Below are 12,629 nucleotides of genomic sequence, written 5' to 3'. Positions count from 1 at the left end.
CTGTTAGGCTGTGAACAAGTGTCACCCTAGCTACCTTGCAAACAAAAATGACTTTTTACTACAAGGTGAAACTGGCCTATAAGGTATACACATCAGTCATTGTGTACCGTGAGAAACTCGACAGTCTTTTTCACTGTTTCCTTCTTTGTTCTTATTAGCTTCTGTTGCAGGGAAGACACTGCCCTTTTCAGCTTAACTGAACATTTCCTTTGAATCCCTGAGCCTCACCTGACAAGTTGCTGTAGAAGCACTCAAGCTTTTCATTGTGGATAGAAAAAAAAACGCAACCATGATGCAGCCTTTGATGCTTGAGTCTTTCAGGCACACATTTTCATGACGGTGTAGCCAATTAGAAGCTGATGATGTGGAGGGGGACACAACTCTCCCAGAGATACTAACATGTGTGCTGTGATCTGAGAAAACCGATTGGGGAGTTTATCTTATGCTCTATCACTGTGCAGCCACAAACATTCAGCTCTGACTTTAAAAACACTATTTTTCAAAAATGTTTTTTCTTTTTTTGTAGAAGCTGGTTTCAGGGCATGTGCATCGTTTCACAAATTCAGCCTTCTCACAGGGGGGGCCCGCATGCTATCGGCTTTATCGAGTACAGGGAACACCCCTCTGTGTTGACTGGTGGAGTTGATAATGATGAAATTACAATGCAATAAAAAAGACTAATAAAGGGCAGTAATAAATATCTCAATTATTCTGCCTGTCCTGGTTTATGTGTTCATAAGATTTGATAAAGGGGTCTCTGGTTCAAATCCTTGAAGCAGAGGTGAAGAAGAGGGTGGTCACAGTGAATATATCAGACCGTCAAACCTTTTTATACTTTACAGCTGTTTGCTATAGAAATGGATTCATTTCCTTTAAGAACAACAGATAATTCCTGCCTAAGCATATAAATCCAAATACACAGCCTTCTATGGAAATGCCCCCTACATCAATATTTAGAAACCATTCAGAAGGCTCCCTGTGTTCCACTGTCCTGGTGGTCAAGAAAGTCTGATAAACACAGCGTCACATGTTTAATTCTCTCTGCAGCTAAAGCATGCAACCTTATTAAAGCGGCCTTGACTACGCGTTAAATCAACTGTGAGCCTCTGAGTGCCAAGTCTGTCTTAGTTTTATAGTAGGAATAATAAGAAAATCAAAAAAAGGGTGTCTCAGGTTTGAACATAATGTTCTCTCTAAGCTCACCACTGCCAAGACAAAGCCATAAATACTCAGTAATCGCCCTGGGTTATGTGTTTGTTTATTAGATTGGATAAAAGGGTTTCTGGTTCAAATCCTGATTGTAGATACGACAATCAGGGTGGTCACAGTGAATAAAACAGCTCATCCAAACCAGCCCTAGCACACCCTCAGACCTTTTTTTTTTTAAATTTAATAACAAACCCAAGTGGTGAAGACAAAAAGATTACAAGGAAACACTGCATTATTGGAACAACTCAGAGCATTTTTGGCAGACTCTCAGCATCACTTTGGCTCATTTTTACTACTTCCTGAGTCTGACAACATACAATGCAGGTTCTGTGAAGAAACGAAAAAGATCAACTCAAAACACCATGATGCTTGATAGTGCTTGAGCCAGATATAACAATTTAACAAAAAAACACAACAGCAAGAAAGTAAAAAAAGAAAGAAAAGAAAACGAGACCAATATATCGTGTAGAATACAAGTTTAAAACGCTCCCAGTTGAAAGTAGCTCAACTTTAGGATCTGCTACACACTAACATAATGTCACGTCATCTCCAGAGCTGCTGTTAATAAAAGAACAGGATTTCTTGACATTTTTTTCAGGATTTTCTTGGTGATATTTCCTTAAATAAACGACGATACCAATCACACACCTGTGAGAAAGGGTCTTAAACTAAGATTGCTGGTGCTGCAAATGCAAAAAAAACTGTGTAAACGGACACAGGCCCTTACAAAGCCTACTCCACTGCAAACCTTCTGCCCACAACAATTACCATTATTGACAGTGAACTCTGCAGTTGCATTTAAATCTGGCTTCAATAAGACTCTTAATTGAGACCTGCGTACTTATGATGATGTATGATAACCAGATAAAGCTTGTTATCAAGTCAAGGAGAAGATTAGGAGTCATGTGTCTCTTTAATGTTTATACTTTGTTAACTCAATCATGACTGTTTTGCAGTGCTTAAATTAATATGCTAGTTTGAAGCAAGCTCTACTGACAGATTGTATTGATATGGCTTCATTTAGTGAAATATTTGTTTGTTTAGGGATACACATACAATAGGCCTTGTGTTTGGCTTAAAAATGGAAAGGTTAAACTCACAGGCACACAAATAGCATACCACACATATACACTCACACACACACACACACACACACACACACACACACACACACACACACACACACACACACACACACACACAACATCCTCCCTCTTAGCACCCCACAGCAGGTGCCATGTTTCCCAGTTGGAAGCATGCCCACTTGAGATCAAAATGCAGCTAGGTATGGCATCTGCTGCGCGCAAGAGAGATAGAGGAGAGACAGTGAATAAGAGAGGGAAGCAGAAAAAAAAAAAAAACAGGTTGTCACATGAGACAAAGAGCAGACAGAAGGAAGAAGGGAGGTAGAGAGGCAGGGCAGAGAAAGAATAGTATTTACAAGCTCCAAGAGTTTACGAGTGTGTGTGCACGCCTGTGTGCGTTCTTTTTTGTTCTTCCTGCTTGCTAACGCGTGTGGGTGCGTGTGTACGAGCGAGCAAGCGAAAAAGGGAAGGAGACAGGAGGAGAGACAGTGCGTGTGCGAGAGACAAGTGATTTTCACACTAATAAAGTGCAATCATGAGGCACAGACTCACTCCTGACCTCAGCACCAGTGTAGCAATGTGGCTGTGTTTACACCCTCAGAGTGAAACAGATGGAGCAGAAAAATAAAGCTAACCACCAGAGATCAGCCACAACCCTGGATTTATTTTGTAATGCTACAGTGTGTATCAACCACGGGGGGGCTTTATGGAGAAGGAATCTGATGCTAGACATCTGGAGGACAAACGTGAAGCTAAAGGATGGCTACATTTTGTTCTGTATCACCTCCCCTGCAGCAAATCCAACAAAAAACCCTGCAGACGGTACCCTACAATGTCTCCTCACAGCATAATCCATGAATACAAGCCGTATGTTGCTGCTGCCGTGTGTAGAACATAAGCATGAACTCGGCAGCAGTTACACGTCTTTTCTCAGAGCACAGAAGGCATCTCTTCCTCCCAACACTGGGAACATCAAGGCTCTGCGTCTTATGCAACTCTGGAGCTGAGATCATCAAAGCCTGAGGAAGCACAGAGGCATCGAGCTCTAAACGCTCAGGTGGACGACCTGCTGTTGAAGGCAAACCGGCCTGTGTGACTGACACCAGCTGAAGAGGGAAATTACACAATGTTCACTGCAATAAGGAGCACTTATCAGGAAACCTTTCTCTCTTGTTTGCACCCTCCATCACTAGAGTTCGGGTTTTGCTCTTCATTTCTGGACATTTATCAGCAGAACGTTTCCCTTAAAACCATGTGTTAAGCCCGGCGTACATTTTAATGATTGTAGAAATGTCATAGTGGAACGTCAGCTCACATTCTATGACTGAATAGTTCACGGCACACCACCATTGGGCATAACCTGAGAGCTCAGCTCACGCTGTACGAGTTAAACCGGGATGGAGCATTGCCAATTGTCAGTAGACAACTCCCACAGACAAAAGTTGAAGTCAGATGTATGTGTACTTCAGTTGTCTCCTATGCACGGCTCAAATACACTACACACACTTGCAAAGACGCTCTCACTCTCTCTCTCTCTCTCTCACACTCTCAGCATTACTGATAAACACAAGTTTACTAGCAGCTTAATCATAACAAATATTCCCTGTCAGCTGGAAGTCCGCAGACATTTCCTGCCGACGTTTCTTTCACGATAGGAGGGGGAAGACAGATTAAACAGGCTTGGCTGCGGTTGTCATGGTGATTTTGGACGCTGTGTGTCAGTTTGTGCAGGGAAAATTGGGGGGTAAAATGTCCAGGAGTCTTGGAATAGGCTCAAGGATCTGCTCTCACTGTGCGATTGCGTGTTATGACCAAAACATCCAACATGCAAGAATATAAACCGACCGGTCATAAGCAGCTGATTGCTGTGCCATGGTGTTTACACTGCATGACTGATGACGCGAGATTGGACTGGAATTCAGACAGACTTCAAAGTTAGTAGTACCACCTCAAAAGTTGGATCTAAAGTAAATAGGCATTGTCCAATAACAGACATCGTCCAGATGGGCTGCATGTGTCAAAGGTGAGTTCCTAGAAATATTTCGCCTGAGTGTCCTGAAATGTTCTTAAAACCTTCAGGATTTCATGTAAAAATAACCTAAACATAGAAAAAGCCAATGAAAATGTCTATATGCATGGCCCTGTCCACCTTTCTTTCACTGTCCTTTGATGGAGTGTACAATGCTCCACAGCAGACGGATGGTTAAAGTTTGTTTATCTTAGATATTAAACTGACCATAACTTAAAAAGCAAAGATGTGTCTCAACTCTTTATCGAACAACTTGAGGAGCTTTTGTGGCTGTCTAGCACTTGCATTGTCCCGGGTGTTCACAATTGGCTTGCAAGTTGTAGTACTTTAAGGATCAGTTGCTACTCAGTAGCTCAGTCTGTAGGGACTTGGGTTGGGAAGTCGGAGGGTCGCCAAATGCAGTGCGGACCAAATATGGAAGTTGGTCTGGTAGCTGGAGAGGTGCCAGATCACCTCCTGAGCACTGCCGAGGTGCCCTTGAGCAAGGCACCAAAGCCCCTCCCCACCATCAGCTCAGGAGCGCCCGCTATGGGCAGCTCCGTCACTCTGACATCTCTCCTTTAGTGCATGTCCATAGGATCCTGTTTGTGTGCATGTGTGTATATATACTTCAGCCTATGTGTGTGTTGCATGACTACAAAGTGTAAAAACTGAAATTTCCCCTTGCGGGGATCAATAAAGGTAAATCTTAATCTTAATCTTACTCTTTTAGTGCAACAACTATCTGCTTGAGTCACATGGAGATAGTTGTTGCTGTCTGACTTCCACACACTGTCTGTGACACCGGGCACCAAGCATATTAATTCCCTGTGAAAACAAAAACCTTATATAGGTAATTTTTTCTGAAGCAGCAAAAACAAGGTCACATAAAGAGAAGAAAATAGTGTTGCAATAGTGGCCTAACCCTAATCTATTTTCTGGTTGAGAACCGTTTACATTTGATCCATTAGTGAGGATGGAAAATCCCCTGAATACTCAGTTCTCTACATTTAAAGATTAAGGGTTGATTCACTTTTTAAAAAATGCCTAGAAATGGAGTATATCGCTTGTTAGTGTGCTCCATATATTGTTAGAATAACAACAATAGGTAAACTGTAGGATATTAAAGCTCTGTCTAAAGGATGAAGAACAAATTGTTACCCAGAGTTGAACAGTGCTGTACCTTTTCCTACTGTGTGTGTGTGTGTGTGTGTGCGTGTGTGTGTGTGTGTGTGTGCGTGCGTGCGTACATGTGTGTGTGTGTGTGTGTGTGTGTGAGAGTGCGTGACAGTGGGTGGGTGTGTAGGGAGGGGGAGTCTGGGGGGGTTGCCGTGACGACGAGGTGTTTGGTACTTCAGCTGTAGAACAGTAGCATCCTCCCCGGAGGACGGTGGCTCTGAGGCTTGTAATTGGGCAAAAAGCCTTCTCTGAGGAGCGTCGGAACAGACAACAACATCAGATCATAAAGGTTTCTGTGACCTGAAATGGAGGCCAAATGTGCTGTCGGTTGTTGCCGGTGAGGAACACAATCTGTCTGTGCAGTCGAATCTGTGATGAGCAATCAAACATGGAGGATCACAGTACAGTAAAGAGAGAGGCTTACAAGCACCGAGGATCAGTGTACAGTAAGCAGAGAAGGTCTGAAGTCAGTGGAGAGGAGTGCATCAAATACCAGAGCTGGAAAACAGGAGGGCTAGATTTACACATGTTTCCATGACATGCAGCTTTTATTCACATCATTTTCTATTTTGTTTTTTTAGAGGTGTTATCTTCATTTTTGTTCAAGAAGAAGTATCCAGAACAAACAGCGAACCAGCCAACAGTAAACATGTTGTCCCACATGAATTATGCATACTTTCGCAGAACCACGAGTGAATACTTCTCCAAACAAACAGCCCACCCTTTGGCCAACCATTGCAATTTCAGAATGTGCAAGCATGTAGAAATAATCAAATCTGATACTTTGCAAATTATGCATGTAATAATAACACAGATTAGTCACTGAAATGTGGTTTTAATGCGATCAGCTGTGTGCAGAACACAAGAAGAGGAGAGAAAAATGACAAAGATCAAAACGGAGCACCAGAGGGATTCAAATTCTCATAATTGAAATTTTATAAATAAATTAATGTGTTATTAGTAAGGCATTTTGCATGCATTAGTTTGTATCATGATGGTTCCACAAGTCTGTGCATATATATTGTGAGGCCATCTCTCTCATGTACACAAAGGCTATATCAAGCTCCTCATTGACTTTCCTTCAGTGAACACGTCGATAATCTCAACACAGAACAGCTTTGACCTTCTGTTGAATGCTCCAATCAACAACAGTATCCTAGAAATCAGTTCTTTCTGTGTATTACTGTGCAATATGCCTGACACCTGTTTCATTTGCCTGAATTTCCCAGATGGATCAGGACACTTTATAGCTGTGTGTTAGAGGTTTCTGTATTCCTTATGGGGATTTTCTTTTTTCTGTACAGTGTGCATAATATTGGATTCCTGTGAGAAAAAAACATACCATGAATTATCTATGCATGTGGTCTTATTTATGGACCACAAATGTGTTTTAAACACTTGTGATGTATGAATTAGCGCTCGCTTACGACACAGCGACAAAAACGACTCTTCCTTCCCTAAACTCTATAATCCAGGTCTACACTCCCTCCTGCCCACTACGCTCCCCGGTGGTGGAATGAACTTCCAAACTCCATTTGATCTGCAGAGTCCCTTTGCGCCTTTAAGAAAAAGCTAAAGACCTAGCGCTTTCATGAATACCTACGGCCTTAATGATGATGCTGACGATGGCCTCCTATTGGCAGGTCTGGCACAATAAATAATACTTTATTTATTATAAAGACAGAGTTTTCAGGTAACAGCTGAAGTGGGATCAACATATGCATATAGCGTGTAAATGCAAGCAAAAACTGTCAGGGAGATAATAAGAACAACACATTTTCACATCTCCCAAACAACAAATAAATAATAGCCACAGCCCATTATATCATGACTCAGAGAATGATAAACCACTCTAAAATGTTTCACCTTCTGAAAAGTTTTTCAGCCTCCAAGGAGTCTATTTCTTTGTGTAGGTGCACACTATCTATAAATGTGACTTTAAATGTGTCTTCTTAGGCTCAGTCAGTGAAGAAAAAGTTAATAAGGAAAAGACAAAATACTCAATTATCAAGGAACAAATTGCAAAAAGCAATCCAGTTTTAAATTGTCAACAAATGAACTAGGAGAACTGTTGACACATTGCAGCAATAAGGCTTTGTCTTCAACATGCAGGGCAGCAGTGAGCGAGCACTATGCAGAATCCATATCCTAAATATTCCCCAAAATTCTCAAATTATCAGTTTTTCACTTGTGGAGTGCCTCTTTTTTACACAGATGTGTTTTGTTTTTTAAAGACTTGCTTAATCGTTTATTACATCTATGGTTATTATTCCTTTTAATTAGTTCTATTTCTTTTGTGCTATATTTCTTCTCATGAACTTTATTGAAAGGCCATTTCTTTACATGACGGACCAGGGCTGGTTAATCAAATTGTCACTGCGTCTAAAGAGGATGTACAGCACACTCTCACACGTTATCTCAGGTGACAACAGATGCCCACAGTTTTCTCCTTCATCGTCCTCCAAGGCTGAGCATCAAGCTTGTGATCTCTGAACATTATCTTAAAAGAAGCCTCATCGTGTAAAATAAATGGCTCTGTCAAAAAGGAGAAGTGTGGAAACCCAAACCATCCTCTGCATTTCAGGAATAATCATTTCCTCAATTATGGATAACATGAGAGGAGTGTGCTCGCCATTTCACGGTATTGGGGTCAAAGAGGACGGCTGAAATGAGGCTTTGGAGTTGAAGAAATACTAAGGGGTATCTACAGATACAGCACCTTTTACTCTTAACATCTCTGGAATGTGTGAGGATGTGTAAACAGCTGCTGGTGTCCACTGACGCCTCCTCCACTTCATTACCCACAGCCATTAGACACCATGTCATAACCATCATCAGCATGCTTGGTTAGCCCGACGAAAGCCCGAGACAATAAATGGAAAAAGATTGTGAACATATGAGTCATGGGGAAATGTTTGGAAAGAACTGATATGGTGTTATATGCCTCTGACTGGAAAACAATAGCGGTTAAGATCACGTTCTTTACTAAAGAAGGAGAGAGGTTATTGTGTTAAAGTAGGATTCTGGTCTCAGTATAGTCACTGATTCTATTTCTTTGACCTATTTAAGTTTAAAATGTGAGTGGTAGATTTATTATACAAATAAAGTTTGCATAATTCCTTTAAAATGTGTCAAAGCCAAAGTTAGACTGTTTGCAACATGACATTTTTACCAAACTATCTCGACAGAATTTAGAGCTAAAAGTCAAAAGCTGTAAAAAATAAAATAAATAAAAATAAAGTTCACTTAAAATTAATTTAACAACAGAAACTGAAAGAAGTATTTGTGCTTATTTTTTTCCAATCTTTGGTAATATGCAGAGTCGGGTTTCCTGGCACAACATCATCAAATACCAAGGTGCATGAAGAGTGAAAGGTTTGAAGAAGTGAAAAAGCTCCAGCAACAACTTTAATAAACCCACACTTTTCATCTCATATACTATACATCCACGTGTATCAGAGGCACCTGCAAACCAACCCACCTTTGCAGCTACCTTATTGGCTGATGCATACGTATGTGGATCTATATGATTATATTTATGTCCTTTTTTGTTGGTTTTGTTTTGATTGTGTTTCTTGGTGGCCCTGATGAAGGCCACAAGCCGAAACACATCAGTTTTATAAAGTTGTTTTAATCTTGGGCAATATGAATTGACTGTAAATATTAACAGACGAAGCCTGAGTGACGTCATCCATCTGTTCCTGCACCACGCCCACCTATCAATCAAGTCAGCTACGTGCCTAATTATTGATAACATGTATCATACACAAAATGAAAATGGATGCATGATAAAAAAAAATTCACCCCCCCTACAGTGTGTGCCAGTAGAGACATGAGCTAATCAGAACTATTTTGTTTTTTGTACCAGGCTGTAAACATGTTCATTTCTGCTGTAAAAACAGCTTTTTTACCTGTCGTGTGTATGTGACTTCCGGTGTTCCTGGAACAAGCCTCAAGCGGACCCTCGACGAACTGCACAATGTTTCAAATGTGCTGTAAAGAAACATGAGAGATTCTACCACAGGACCCTGAAGCTCAGCACAATGTGTTCACGTGAGCGGCGTTTTCTACTCTTATCAGCTTGGTAAAAATAAAACTATAGGATTTATTTCCATCACTGAAACTCAGACGTCAAAGGATCAACTTGATTGCACTTGAGTTGAGTCATTTTTTTTTACAGCAACAAATCCAGCCTTACAACACCACGCAGCCGGGCCGTTACAAATGTAGCAAGATGTCATTGCTATTCCAGAGCAGCCTTGTGAACTGATCCATAGAGAATATGGTGAATAGTATAAAAAAAAGTAAGCAGAACACTATCAGCCTTCAAAAAGAGGTATTTCAAGGAGTCAGCTCACATCGACAGCTTTATCTCATCCGCTCCTGAGGGGGGAGTATGGCTGACATGTTAATTGCTGAAAAACGTCGTTTAATTCTCCAATAAATGTCAACTGCATCAGTTTAACTGTCAAAACTTGAACTTTTAAAATGTTATCAGTATACACTTCTTCCCTTTCCCCTGACACAGTTACACTATCATCATCCTCGGGCCTCTTCATCAGCCCTCAGGTGAGGCACTGAGGTGAAACGGGCTGTTGGAAGTCTGGTCACACGTTCAGAGATGGAAAGAAAAAGAAACATGAATGATTTGCATCAGAGTTACCACCGCCGCAGGGAGGCGAGAATGCATGAAGCCTATGTATTTTAAAATAAAGGCAGCTTCAAATTTCATGCGCCTGGGCCCCATGAAAAATTCAGGAGCTTTGGATATATTGTTTGTTTTTGTGGCTTGTAACGCAGTGCAGTTTAATTGATAGGATATCGATTTTTCGTTCAAAGCAAACAAAACAAAGCATATCATAGGTTTACGCCCAAAAACTATATTAGAATATATTTGTGGGATGTCCTATAGTTTCTAACTAAAAACGTAAAAAAAATTGGCTGCACAAAAGATAATAGACTCCATGCCGAAAGCACCCAAGTGTATTATTTCTTGCAGATTGTTTTTTTTTTTTTCTAGCAACATCAGTCAGTACAGCAACAGCATGAGACCCTTTTTCATGTGACAATAAAAGCAAGACAGGATTTGCAGAATCTCAACTAGGCCTAATCTGATTTTTTTTTACAAGTTTAGTTTTGAATGGCTTTCTTACAATAAGAATCCTTCCTTGCTGACAGAAGTCTTTTGCAGCAGCAGCAGCAGCAGCTTGGATCACATTCCCAATTAACACGTCAGCAGTTCAGATCTGCACAAGCTGTTCATGTTGTGATCAGAATTGGATGTAGTGGGGGAAAGAGCCCTCCAAATTCAATCCAAAGTAGTTTCACACTGATGTAAGTCACACATTTCCAAAGGAAGTTTCTGTTTTTTTTTTTCAGTGTTGGATTGATTTCTGTTTGAGTTTCCTCTAATTATCACATATTTCTCGCCTCAGTTCAGCGTGACTCTTCAAAGCCATTAACCGTGCATCAGCAAACATCATTACTGTGGCTAAATCAGGAAAACAAAATGTCAACTGAGAGCGTACATCATTAGAATGCCATTTTCAAAAAGCTTATTTCTCCTCCAATCCATTAACAAATGTTTGCCTTAATTTGTGAAGAAATATATATTTTAAAAAAAGTTGCACGCTAACATAAATTATGTCAGGTAAGGTTTATAAACAATGATCTTACTTTGACTGTCGAACTTCCTGATGATGGTGTCCAGGAAGGTGTTCTGCGGAGCCACATGGCCCCTCCGGACCGGCATCTTCGCTTCGGTCGCTCCTAGACTTTGACAGACTCAGCAGGACTTTCAGTATCACACCGAGGCTCCAGTACCCCACAGCCGAGCGCGCGATGCTCACTGCGCTCCCTGCATGGAGGTCAACCCCCTGACAGGTTGTGTGGAGATAATCCGGGTGCCAAAGTTTTCCCCAAGTTGTTCAGGGAGAGGACAGGCGTGTGTGGTGGATCTCCAGGAGAAAAAACGCTGAGTGGAGAGTTCTGGAAAGGAGGCGCGCTGTACGCACGGCAGAACTCAGCCGTTTCCAGCCTCCTCTTTCCAGGCTGAGAGGAGCGAGGGAGTGTGTTTCTGTGCCCCGTGGGGAGGGCAGCCTGTCAGGTGATATTTCTTCCTGGTCTCACACTCGCTGGAGCACAACAGACCTCTCATCCTGCACTGCAGCCGACTCCAGTGAGGCGGACAGGGCGAGCTTCCCGACGAGCGTCGTTGGAGCCATAGTTGGGGCGCTGATCTGCGCGTTTGTTATTTGTTTCTCATTCCAGCTGCTCTCTCTGCCTCTGGGAGCCTCTGTGTTTTACTGTGGAGAGACGAGACACACTGATGGTTCAAATGAAAACAGCAGAGAGCAGATCAGCTGCTTCAGTCGTCCTAGATGCGTGTTTTTTGGAGGTGTTCTCTGTATCTCTCCTCCTCCTCGCTGTGCGCTCTGCCGGATGACTTCAGCTTCACCAGCTTCTAGCTGCGCCTCTTTTAACCCTTTGCTCATCAGAAGCTCAACTGCTCACTACTTATTGAAGAACTACATGCGCTCTCAGCCACCCAAATATTCTTCACACCCATAAGAAGGGTTTCATTTGAACCTGATGTCCCAACAGTGGGGACTCTTAGATGCTGCAATTAGCAAAACAGGTGTGAGTGTCAGAAATTAAGAAATACTAAATATATATTATTTTGATTTGTTATTATTCGTCACTACGTCAAAGAACCGGCAACCGGCGTTACAGTGTTACCGCCGATTTAAGAAGGAGCATGCATTCTGCTGCACCACACACTTCCTCTGAAAAGCTCCTGTCTTGCTGTCAGGGAGAGATCATCTGAGGCATGCACACAGTGTTCTGATCTATGCAAAAAATATCATGTCCACGACCCACATAGGAATATTTACCTGCACTGAGGTGAAGCGCCTCTCTTTACTTGGTGAAGAATTACAGCTAATCCAGAATCAGTAACTCTGATGTCAATATTCGCAGGAGATTGTGGTTGTGATGCTGCTCTGTAGAGTTTCAGGGTTGGATGGGGATTCACCACTCAGACGGCTCAGCTACGTCACACCGCCGGGGTTCCCCCCTTCCGTCATGCCGGGGACGATGCCTTCATGGACTGTCGGAAAATTGTTCCTTACACATGGATGGACGATCAT

The 12,629-nt window shown here is 41.9% G+C and overlaps 1 protein-coding gene across 1 annotated transcript in view; it reads right to left on the bottom strand.

Moving 5' to 3' along the window:
- Nucleotides 1–12,629, bottom strand: part of LOC132994510 (potassium voltage-gated channel subfamily H member 2) — a 31,463-nt gene extending 18,834 nt beyond the window's left edge. The window contains exon 1 of the mRNA XM_061064896.1: nucleotides 11,158–12,629. Coding sequence (XP_060920879.1) covers nucleotides 11,158–11,233 — 76 coding nt within the window. The 5' untranslated portion in view covers nucleotides 11,234–12,629. The remainder of the gene's footprint in view (nucleotides 1–11,157) is intronic.

Source organism: Labrus mixtus, chromosome 19 (genome assembly GCF_963584025.1).
Source record: "Labrus mixtus chromosome 19, fLabMix1.1, whole genome shotgun sequence".
In the NCBI taxonomy this organism is placed as follows: domain Eukaryota; kingdom Metazoa; phylum Chordata; class Actinopteri; order Labriformes; family Labridae; genus Labrus; species Labrus mixtus.
This window is presented reverse-complemented; position numbering and strand designations above follow the sequence as displayed.